Source organism: Penaeus japonicus, unplaced genomic scaffold (genome assembly GCF_977035675.1).
Source record: "Penaeus japonicus unplaced genomic scaffold, GWHDUDI00000001_assembly GWHDUDI00000022, whole genome shotgun sequence".
Lineage (NCBI taxonomy): Eukaryota > Metazoa > Arthropoda > Malacostraca > Decapoda > Penaeidae > Penaeus > Penaeus japonicus.
In genome coordinates, this window is record NW_028234424.1 from 6,002,337 (window position 1) to 6,014,836 (window position 12,500).

At 35.3% G+C, this 12,500-nt stretch overlaps 1 protein-coding gene across 1 annotated transcript in view; it reads right to left on the reverse strand.

Moving 5' to 3' along the window:
* Window positions 1-6,459: 6,459 nt before the first annotated feature.
* The window catches only part of LOC122267978 (uncharacterized), a 25,175-nt gene continuing 19,134 nt past the window's right edge, over window positions 6,460-12,500 (reverse strand). The window contains exons 7-12 of the mRNA XM_086549197.1: window positions 12,176-12,259; window positions 11,769-11,990; window positions 10,923-11,033; window positions 9,818-9,965; window positions 8,352-8,441; window positions 6,460-7,950 (exon numbers count right to left, since the gene is read on the reverse strand). Of these exons, the coding sequence (XP_086405323.1) occupies window positions 7,645-7,950; window positions 8,352-8,441; window positions 9,818-9,965; window positions 10,923-11,033; window positions 11,769-11,990; window positions 12,176-12,259 (961 nt within the window). The 3' untranslated portion in view covers window positions 6,460-7,644. The remainder of the gene's footprint in view (window positions 7,951-8,351; window positions 8,442-9,817; window positions 9,966-10,922; window positions 11,034-11,768; window positions 11,991-12,175; window positions 12,260-12,500) is intronic.

A 12,500-nucleotide genomic window follows, 5' to 3' on the forward strand; every position in this document is an offset into this window, starting at 1 on the left:
CATAGTTAATAACTCTGCTTGTTGTCACACGCATCTTGCCAAAAGGTTAGTGTTCAAGTTACCAACTTTGAATTCTTGCTTTTATAATCTATGTGAATTCACTGCGATATATTGGGCTGGACAGACAGGCGGATTAATGGTACCCAATCCTCTCTTATGCGTGGATGCCAGGAACTTCAATGGGCGTGTTAGTAAAAATGGTAAAAGAATTGCCATGGACAAGAAAGCGGTTTCCAAGGTCGAGAAACACCATTTGTCTCCGGTGGCGCTGGCCCTGAAATTAACCCAAATTTGAATTGAATTCTTGTATGGGCCGGAGATCCATGCCTTCTTGTTTAATGCCCACCTTTTGCTGAAAGTCGTTTTTTTTCACCCATTGATAAGGCAAAGGCTTTTGCATAACATGTCATCTGTCTTCCCCAAAGTTACAATTGGTATTAAAGGACATCTTTTTTAGCAAATTAACATTCTAACTGTAGTTCTAACCTGAATGAACAGAAATAGTTTTTGTGTTTGTTTGTTTGTTTTCTGACATTATATATATTGTTTTTTTTTTATAAAAAAACACGGGTGTCCAAGGAGCTAGGGGAGTTTTAGTGTTTTTTTTTACCGTAAGATTTGTTGAAAGTTGGAATGTACTCTCTTACATATTTTTAACCGCGAGTCATCAGTAAAAATTACAAAATCTGGTATTGTCAAGTGATCTTTATGGGTGAGTTACAAATACGTGTTATTTTTGGGAAGCTCCTAAGCTTTAATTTTATACTTTTACTGAAATGCTCTCTTTCCAATTTTACAAGCATAACATACATTTTGGAGTTAATATTTGAACCGACTAACGGCTTGACTCGCTTAGCCCACAACTAGTAACTGGTTCTCACATGCATCTTGCCTAAATTTAGGCTAGTGTTCGAATTACCAACTTTGAAGCCTTGCCTTTATAAGTTATGTGAGTTCATTGTTAAAACAAGTTTTCCTGCGAGGTGTTCGGCTTGATAAGCGTTGATTCCCATCCAGCAGAGTATTAACCCGCACAGCCTAAAAAGGGTACCCAATCCTCTATAGAATATATTATTCTCGTTCCTGTAGGGTATTTCTTAGCTCAGTCAATCTTATTTGGCCCTATTGGACGAGGCTCAGCATATATTTCCTTATTAGGAAATAATGACGGTTATAACTCGCCATTTTAATTTTAAACACGTATTGAATAATAGTTACGTCTATCCTCTACCCCCTAGTTTGTCAGGAGTAACTACTATAGAATTCATTCACTATTTGGATATATATATATATATATATATATATATATATATATATATATATATATATATATATATGTGTGTGTGTGTGTGTGTGTGTGTGTGTGTGTATGTAAAGCTCGACTGCATGTCACAGCTGACGACCGACGTGAGACATGTCCGAGGAACCGAGAATCGGACACCCTATTCAGAATAATCTTGACTGGAATCAACACTTCCAATGGCGCAGTGGAATACTACTAGGGACAGCGACGGGACAGACCTCGCTCCGGCTGGATCCCCGACTTCGAAGACGTCCCTTCCTCTGCGATGTCTCCTTGGCCTATCCACGCCCATACATCCCGCCCACCCTGCGACGCCGGTTCTTCGACGCTTACGACGGATCGGTAGCAAGGTCGTCTGGCCTATCGTCAACAAGGAGTGCCAGAGAAGCTTGGACCAGAGGCACGCCAAACCTCCCCTTCAGTTTTCCTCCATTCCAGTCACGAGTTCCATCATGTTTACCTTGACATCGCTAGACCCCCCTGGCCTTAAACGAGCGCTACTCAGACGTCCTCGCCATGATCGACTGATTTACGAGCTTTGTGGCATGGAAGCACTGTGTGTGTGTGTGTGTGTGTTCGTGAGTGAATGTATGTGTGTGTGTTCGTGTGTGTGTGTGTGTGTGTGTGTGTTCGTGTGTGTGTGCGTGCGTGTGTGTGTGTGCGTGCGTACGTGCGTGTGTGTGTGTGTGTGTGTTCGTGTGTGTGTGTGTGTGTGTGTGCGCGTGTGTGTGTGTGTTCGTGTGTGTGTGTGTGTGTAGATAGATAGATAGATAGATATTCATCTGTAGTGGAATAAGTCCATCTCAAGTTTCTATTCCAAATGTTGATCGGGGCATTAAAATTCCTAAGAATACAGTTCACTACTATCTATGATTAAGAATGTTCTTTACTCATCCTTTTTCTAAGGTTTTGTTATGTAGATATAATTTCTTTAGGTTACTGAGTATTTATCATTAATGCTTTAAAGATTTGAATTTGGTCAAGATATAGTGTAGAATATTAAAAGTCTTACAAGCATAGCTCATTAGTTATTCATAAAAAATCCTTAATCTTGGTGAAATTCCAATGGCCTAATAACCTATAACTGTTTATTATAGTTATTTTCAGTGGAGCCACTTCCCAAAAGATGTGATAAAAGTGTTTTTGTTGTCTTTTTGTATGATTTATACAGTTTGATAAGTTATCATACGTAATGGGATTCGACTTCAGTATTTCTTCGTGTCACTGGAATACACATAAGCTCATAAGTGTTTCAGATCCAGTTTTTATAACATGAATTGATCTTTTAATATTTACTATTGTGATAAGAATATATAAAATGGCGGTTGCACTTGGACATTGCATGCATTCATGAAAAATGTTTTTCATTATTTATCTTGCAAACGAAGGTTTTTAGTCTGAGTTATACACTCTCTTTGAATATTGTTATTGTGATAATTATGTTGAAATATGTGTGCATGAAAATGCCTTAAATTTCTCCCCAATTCATTGCTGTAATGATATTGTAAATATGAATAATATTATTTAAGTGGCATATTGTATGGAGAAAAAAATATTGTCTTCCCATTTGAACAAACAATTCCTGTAAAGTATTTATAGAAACACCGTATTTTTTCGGTTTTATTTTAATAGACAACTGTACATATTAAGAATGGCAGCATAATTGTCAGTGAGTTCTTTGTGAAATGTGCAATATTATTTACAGCATTTCTTACAAACATAATTTCCTGGCATCACAGGAATAATTTTCTGTCAATCCGCCGTGAAATGTGTCTAATCAAACGTATATATTTCTTAAATAGGAAAAAAAAAACTAAATACCCTATTTTTTCTTATATTTTTCTGTACAAAATGTTGAGTAAATTTCCTTTCGACCGCCCAAAGCCTCCTTGGACCATCAGTTGAGAACCACGGGGCTAGAGGTACTGAACGTTCAAATATTGTTCATTTTGAACAAGTTGGACATATTATGAAGACATATTTTCACTACAGGTAATACGTTGTTTTATATAAGATACACGAAACAGAAAAATATTTAATAACCACTTACACATTTTTCATCATATACGACAAAACAAAAATCAATCTATCTCCTCACAAAATACAAGCTCTAAATCAAACTAGTGTCCATGCTCTTCTTGAGCACCAATAGAACATACATTTTTTTTCTTCTTACCTTGCCTGAGATGGGAATCATGAAACAACTGAATGCATATGAGCCGCGTCTCCCATTCCAGTCTTGCCATACACTTGTCTCTTTCTGACAGAGTAAATAAACCCTAGCGCCGTAAGTGGCCACCTGGCTAACTAAATTTCGGGAGTGGATCATTTATGACACAGCATGCAATATGACTTGTCTCCAGATATCAAATTATAAGACCTGCTGTCCGAGTTTGAAAACGTCCTCGTATGAATAGCGCCTAAGGTTGGAAGAGCGCCGGGGCTTGTATCATGTTGTCACATAAAACTTGTATTTTATTGATACAAGAACAGAATAGATTCTTCTGGTCTCACCGTTTAGATGACGAAAAAATTACGCTGGTATCTTTAGAAGATCTTGTGCATTCTGTTTTGGCCGTATTTCTTGAAAAGTAAAAAAATAAATAAAAAAAATACATACAGCCGTGTAATTCCAACTAAAGAGCTGTGTCCATAGGGGATTCTTACACGGCCTTGACAAAGATAGTCATGCTTTAAGTCCTCAGTACTCAATGCTTATAATAAGAGCATGCCGAAACATGTTCTTATGTGTATTTTCTACGACTATTGAATTAGTCGTAGAAAATCTGTGATGTGGAGGTAGGCTTACCATGATAGTGACACGGTAGAAATATGCAGATTTTCACTGTAACGATGATTAACACTGTATATAAGACATATCTGAAAATTGATACTTCTATCCTTATATATTACTTTTCACAAATTAACTGCCCCAATTTTTGCGTTGGCTGTGTGAATATGTATTGGCTGACGGATGAAATCTGCAAACGACACTTAAATTTACCATCCCTTAAGGGACTGATGAGTAGCTGGCATGAGAACAAGCAAAACAATCAATGCAGTATTTGCAAAGATTAAAACCGGCTTAAAATAAGGGGTCCAACAATGTAAAAGCTTATCTAGTACGTTAACGTCTAGCAAGTTATATTCAGAGTATATATATATATATATATATATATATATATATATATATATATATATATATATATATATATATACATATACATATATATATATATACATATATACCTATATATACATATACATACACACACATATATATACATATATATATACATATGTATACATAAATATATGCATATATATACATATATATATATGTATGTGTATATGTATATGTTTATATATATACATATATATATATATACATACATACATATGTCCGGATTAGTTATAATCGGACACTCATTTTAACCGTTAAAATGTTATACTCGCAGTTCCTCTAAATCTTCAGAAAATACCAACTTTCTGAGTTGCACATACGATATCACTAATATCATTACTTAATTTGAATATTCCAAAATTTGCCCTTAATAACTCTGCAAGTAAAATGGTCATTTGAATTACCTTCCCATATTAAAACTGTATGGGATGAGTAAACAAGGAGAGGAAAGCTAGATCCACACTTTTGCTTCCCTGAATTTACTCGTCCTTGATCAGACTATCTCTTCTCATGCAGATTGGTGTTTGTTGAGGAGCCTCTTTTACCTTAATTTGGAAAGATAGAGTAACAAAATTTATTCTAAACGTTGCATAAGGGGGAAGGGCATCATAATTGATTAGGAATTTATTCGTCTTTCATCTCTCCGCCTTGCCTTCAACTGTTTTATTTTCCTGTTATTAAATGAAAGTGACTAAGGTCTTGGTTCTTCTTAAGAGACAACCCGACAGTGTTATGTAAGTTAAAATCCGGTCAAAACTAAGAAGTTAAGAGAAAGAGCAAATTATCAATAGGAAAGATAGGGAAATAAGGGCAACAGTCTTTTTCTTTTTTCATTTGTTTGCATTATGTGTCGTAAGGGCTAACGATCAGAATCAATAAGTTCAGTAATAACAATTTAGAATGAGAAGACCCAACCATATGTTCATTATTTAAAAGCCATCATTTTCTTTACTTGCCATTTAGTCAATGAATGTTAAAGGGATCATATACTTTATTACAATCTATATGCCGTGAAGAGGACCCAGCCATACCTACATGCCTTAAAAGCCCAATAACCACACAACCGTTGTTTATGTTTTTATTTTGTGTATATATATATTTATATATATATATATATATATATATATATATATATATATATATATTCATATATATATATGTCATATATATTCATATATATTCATATATATTATATATATATATATATATATATATATATATATATATATTCATATATATTCATATATATATATATATATACATGTATGTATATATGAATATATATATGAATATATATATAATTGTGTATATATATATATGTATATAGATATATGTATACATGTATATATATATCATAATTGCTAGTGGTTTCCTCAATAATAAAATAAACCTCTGAGTGGTGGCAGCGTTACCGAAAATAGTAAGTAAAGTCAAAGTTTACCTAGGATATACCGCACGTATGGTGACACCATATTTGTCCTGTACATATGCATATATGTAGTACAGTAGAGTTACATGTAATGTATGATCTCCAATGTGTTGATTTTGATGGCGCACACAGAGGCTTGCCAGCGCATCTGTCACGAATTTGTTCTTCTTCTCCCCATAGTTTGGCCGTTAGAAGATTCATTTCATCTTTTCACAAACATTTTATTAATAATGACTGGCACTGATTAATGCTCCATGCACTCGAAGAAACTGCTTGGATGGGAATTTTAACATTTTTGAAGTCTTGTTGGTTGGTTTAGACTTTTTTGTCTATTAGAATCAATTCGTTTTCTATTTTATTCATCCTTTGTATTTCAATAGAAATTCCATACAACAAAAGTTATAACTCTGAATTGTTTATCTTATATAAAAAAAACAAATTATATCATTTATATAGATCTTATTCCTCTTACATCATAAAGGAGTTTATAAACATAAGATAACTATTCATAAGAGATTTATTTACTCAGTCTTGAACAGCGAGATACAGACCGGCGTATTTAAAAGCGCTAGGTAGGCCTATCAGGTCACACAGGGGGTCAGACATTCGAACACCCCCGAGAGAGAGAGAGAGAGAGAGAGAAAGAAAGAGAGTAGTTTCTTGTTCATGGATTCCCACTCCTGTCTTTCCTCTCTTGTCGCAACTAAAAAACAGTGTTTAGTATTCATTGCCAGTTATTTAGTATTTATACACACCTCTCTGTATCTTTTGTCCATTATGTCCTGAAGAAATGATATAGCGTAAATGCCAAATAATTCGAGTATTTTCCAGTTCTTCCCTTTGTTTTATTCATGAATGCTAGTCTTATAACTAGCACAAACACATATAAACAAATTGAATTCCTGAGCGAAAAATAAAAAATATACACACACACACATACATACACACATATGTGTATAAATATAAATTCTAGCATAATTTTTACTAAAGTCTGTCTTTCATCGAATACGTATATTTAGCAGAGTTTTCCCTTAAAACTTGTAGCTTCCTGGTTTTCTGTAACCCACCGTCCGGGGAAGAGGAAAACACCGTTGTCATATTTCCTTTTTTTCACAAGACAAAATACGCAGAAATACATCGTGAAATACTACGGCAGTGAATGTAAAAGAACGTTATAGGCAAATCTTGCGAAGAAATTGAGCTATGCGGGTGTGAATTCCCATCTTATCCACGACGGATAATAAATATTTTTTCCACTTTCCACTTTGTTACATTATATTCTATTGTGTCGCCAGCTGTATTGTGATATGGTGTTGGTAATCCCATCAATTTCTCACGGAGGAATTACAGTGCCCATTAATTGGCATTAATTGCATATTCTGACGTCATAGGGCGCCAATTAAGCGATATGGAGACCAGAAAATTGCCCGTCGAATTTTTTGGGAATACCCTACTTTACAGTAAATTAGGACACAGTATCATAACTAAAAATAAGTAGCGAATCCACTTATTAGTTTACAAGAAACTCTTTCACTGGGCACAATCTTGATCACTTTTTTTTGTCATTATCATTTGATTATCGGTATTATCACATTATTAACATTATCCACACGCTTTATAATCATCATGATCATTTTTGTTATCGTTACCATTTATAATTTTATCATTATCATTATCACTGTTATTATAAGTATCAAGAATCACCATATGGCTTCAGCCTGCCGCTCTCTAAGATTTATGCTTCATCAACGATCTTATATACGAATAGGCCTTGTCTTTATCGGCCCGCGGTCCCTCCTTCATGAACACTAAAGCGCCGTTGGAAAAGGAGGGAACGAAGCGCTGATGAAAGATTGAAGCTTTTATACGAGGGATCCCTGCTCGGTGCGCCACGAGACCTGTCAGAAACACGTCCTCTAACCACAAGAAAGGTACGTGTGGTATGTACTCCCATAGGCGCTTGCAGGCCTTTCTGGTGAGGATGTAGGCAGGACCCAAGACGAAGTCGGGGAGTTTTCCTTCAGGGTATTCCTCCTGTGTAATGGGATTTGTGGTTAGTGTTGTCGTTACTGTCATGGCTGTAATGCCTTTCAACAATTGGTAATATCATTTTTGTTATGATAATCATTATCATTATCAAATTTATACTTATTATCATTACCATTAACATCAGCAGCAGCAGCATTATTATCATTATCGTTACATTTTTTTTCATTAATATTTTCATCATTATTGCTATCATCATCATTATTACCACCATTGTCGTTTTCCTTATGATTATTCTTAGCGTCATTAGCCAAACTACTACCACTATTGATGATAATGATAATGGTTATTATAATGATAATGATACAGTCACTGTTATCACTGTCACCATCGCTACCGCCTGTGTTATTTCATCTATTTTCTACAATGATCAACCCATGAATCGTAACCTTCGTCAGAGCCCAACGACCAGTTCGGTGAGCAACTCCTCTTGTCAGAAGATCGCCGAAAATGGCGCCATGAGACGAGGGGTTCTGGTCCTAGGGAAGGGAGAGACACAAAACATAAACAAGATGTCATGTTAAACGGATGAAGAAGTATTCGTGCAGTGTGTGTGTGTGTGTGTGTGTGTGTGTGTGTGTGTGTGTGTGTGTGTGTGTGTGTGTGTGTGTGCGCCATCTATAGAAAAAAATAAAAAGTTTGGTCAAGTTTACGTCCACTATCCGTGGCTCCATCACGTTTTCTGTGGTTTTCTTTGCTCCAATCCATTTTCTATATTTGCTCTATCCCACTTCCATGTTTCGTATGAAAATGTATACTTTGTAATGATTGTTTTTTTTCCGAAATAGATGGAATTATTCTTTATTTATCTGGATGTTCATGGATTGTGGTGAAAAAATAGAAAGTGACGTGTTTACATAGATGAAATAGTAGCAGAGGAATAACAGATCGTGAGGCTTAATTAATCGAACTAAAACCTCATCATATAACACCTAAATATTCACACTTTGATAATGACTGAACAGTGAAGTTCCAGTTACATTCAGCACGGTAATTATTCAGAAAAGCTACACTGTTCTGTCGTAGAATTTCCTATCAATGAACTACTAATGAGGTTAACTATCACGATATAGTAAAAATGACAATAGTCCTCCATTACACATATCATGGCAAGACGTATAATAATTCGTAGGCCTCCCTCTAGAACCCATTAACCCATTCAATATGTCTTGCCGAAATATACCAGATTAATATGTTGGCCTTCTGAGAACACAGCCACCGTTTGACGCAGCCACTTTTATTACAGGCTCTCATGAATCCTCGATATAGCACTCCTTTTCGGTTGGCTATGGCGAGTGAAACAACGTAAGCATCTAATATGAATATTTATTCATGTAACATTAACGTAATTTAACTTTTTTTCACAGTGCAATCCCCCTATATATAATTCTCGTTGCTCTGATTAATCACTATAATTTTCTTTTGCCCTTTTGTCTGCTGAAATCGAAAAATCGCGATTTTATATATATATATATATATATATATATATATATATATATATATATATATATATATACCCCTGGCTGCGTACATCAGAAAATACAATTTAACTCCTTTCCAATTTAATTTTGTTATTTTGTACAAACGTTTATAATATGAACAAATGTATATTGAATTTTACTTACTTTAAATATTCCCATGAAAATATTTTTTTTGCAGATTATCATATATATTAATCTATTCAAGGAATATTTACTCAAAAAAGTGTCAAAAATATATATATTTTAGTCTTTGATGAAAGTCATAGTCATTTTATGAGAAAAAAAATCATTATTTTCACCAAAGCCAAAGAAAATTTACATCTCCAGCGACTACTCTTCTAAATTAAATCAATACGAGCAAAGGGAAGGGTTACCTGCAGTGCTATGTCGGGACGCTGAAGAAAAGCCCGCAGGTGCAAAGGGTTCACCACCACGTCATCATCAATTTTGGTGATGAACGGCGTCTCAGGGCAGTACTTCACGACCCAGTCCAGCCACGATATCGTTTTGTAAGTTAGGTTTCTACAGCGTCGTAGTTCACGTGTTAATTAATGTGGAATAGACACGGTTGCTCACAAGCTAGCTCGTTTACTCACTCACTCGCTCGCTCATTCACTCGCTGACTTACTCGCTTACTCGCTCGCTCGCTCGCTCACTCACTCACTTGCTCACTCACACATTCAATCAATCACTCACTCAATCACTCACTCGCTCACTCACTCACTTATTCACTCACTCACTCACTCGCTCACTCACTCACTCATTCACTCACTCACTCAATCACTCACTCGCTCACTCACTCACTCATTCACTCACTCGCTCAATCACTCACTCACTCACTTATTCACTCACTCACTCACTCACTCACTCGCTCATTCACTCACACACTCACTCACTTACTGACATACACAATTGTAACGTGACTATAACAATTGTAATATGGATGATAAAAGGATAATTATTGATAACACTATTATCAATGAATCACTTATTATTATCATCACTACTATCATTATCATGATTATCACCACCATTATTCTTATTATCATTGTCATTATTATGAATCATTTTCATCATCCTCATCATCACTAATATCATAATCATGGTTATGAAATTTAATTATCATCACCATTATCCCCATCATTATCATCACCATTACTCTCACAATCATTATTCTTATTACCATCTCCATTATTATTATTAATCACTTTCATCATCACAATTATCACTATCATCACCCTCACCATTATCATCACCATCATTATTCTTATCATCATCGCCATTATCATTATCAATCACCATCATTACATATTACCATCACCATTATTATTTTCATTAATCACTTTTACCATCCTCATCATCACTAATACATTCAGATTTATCAAATTAAATCAGCGTGATTATCCTTTCATCATTAACACTAAATCCCCCGTACACAAAAAAAATTACCATAAAGGCAAATGAAGTAAGCATCTTTACCTGTATGCGTCTATGAAGTTATTTTGAATAATGTCATTGTATTGCATCGACTCAGCATCGAGGGCCGCCTGTTGTGTGGCATTGTTGACAGCTCCTATTGCGAACACCGCCCTGTGGAAATGTGTGGTAATAGTCTTTTTACTTCTGCCTTTTATGATAGTGTGATTTTTTTTCTTTTTTTGGGATGTTTCTTAATTGTGTCTCTTTGTCTCTCTCGATTTATCTTTCTTTCTTTCTCACTTTATCTTGCTATCCTTCTCTCTTTTTCTCGTTATCTTTCTCTCTTTATCTCGTTATCTTTCTCTCTTTATCTCGTTATCTTTCTCTCTTTTACTCAATCTTTCTCTCTCTCTCTCTCTCTCTCTCTCTCTCTCTCTCTCCCTCAATTAGAATGATATTATTTCTTTAGGTGGAAGATGATTTCCTATTCATAGATCTAATATATATTTTTCAATTTCATTCGCTTTTCTCTTTCTAGATATTTTCTTTTTTCTTAATAGTGTGTTTGTTTCGACCAGTTTTGGATGATCTAATAAAGGTGTTGAAGCACCTGATGTCTGTACTTCAGTTACGGATATTCATTTTGAATTTTATCGTGATTGTCTAAAATGATATGAGAAAAAAATGAAAATTGTGAATTGTTAAAGCACGTGGATATTACACTAGTGATCTGTTAACAGTGACGGAAACAATAATAATAATAGTAATTTTAATATTCATTATAGCATTAATGGTAATGAAACATGAGATATCAATAAATCAATAATGTAGATATTAACAACAGATGTGCAACGGAGAAAAAAAAAAGAGAAAACAACAACAGCGATCTAACGGAAGAAATCTTACTTGAGACCAGTTTTTGAATAGAGAGCGGGACTCCCCCATGTCTTCCGGATAAGGTTTCGTGTGCCCTGATTCGAGGGCTTCGAAATGACGACCGCCAGCACGAAAGGTCTTCGGCCCTCGCACGGCAGCTTCTCCGTCAGGCTGTGCCGCCATGTCACGTCCCAGGGGATCCAGTTTACCACGGGGCCCTTTACGTCCAACGGTTGGCTCTTGAGAACGAATCTGTGCAAGTGTGGTACTATGTTAAGCGCCGATATAAAAGTGTACGCGCATGCATGGACACACACACACACATATACAATTGTGCGTGTATGAGTGTGTGTTTGCGTGTGTGTGTGTGTGTGTGTGGTGTGTGTGTGCTCGTATGCGCAAGTATTAGAAAATAGTACAGAACGTGGTCAACATACTTAAACCTTTCGACGTCTTTCTCCGCAACTGAATTTGGCGATTTTTTCGAAATATTTCGGCTTTCATCTAGTTGTGGCAGAACTCTGAAAAGGACAGAAACAAATCAAAGTCTACGTATACAGTCATCAAACATTTGGTTTGCTATAAGGGGTGAGGGGTCTGTCTTATTGAAACAGTGTAAGTTATACATATACGGCCAAACTGACATTTCCTTGTATAAACATTCATTTATAGAAAGACTGAATTGAGTGATATAAAGAGAAAAGAAAAAAAAAACAGTGTGTTTGATTTAAAGAAAAGAATTTAGAAATAAGGATTACCTAC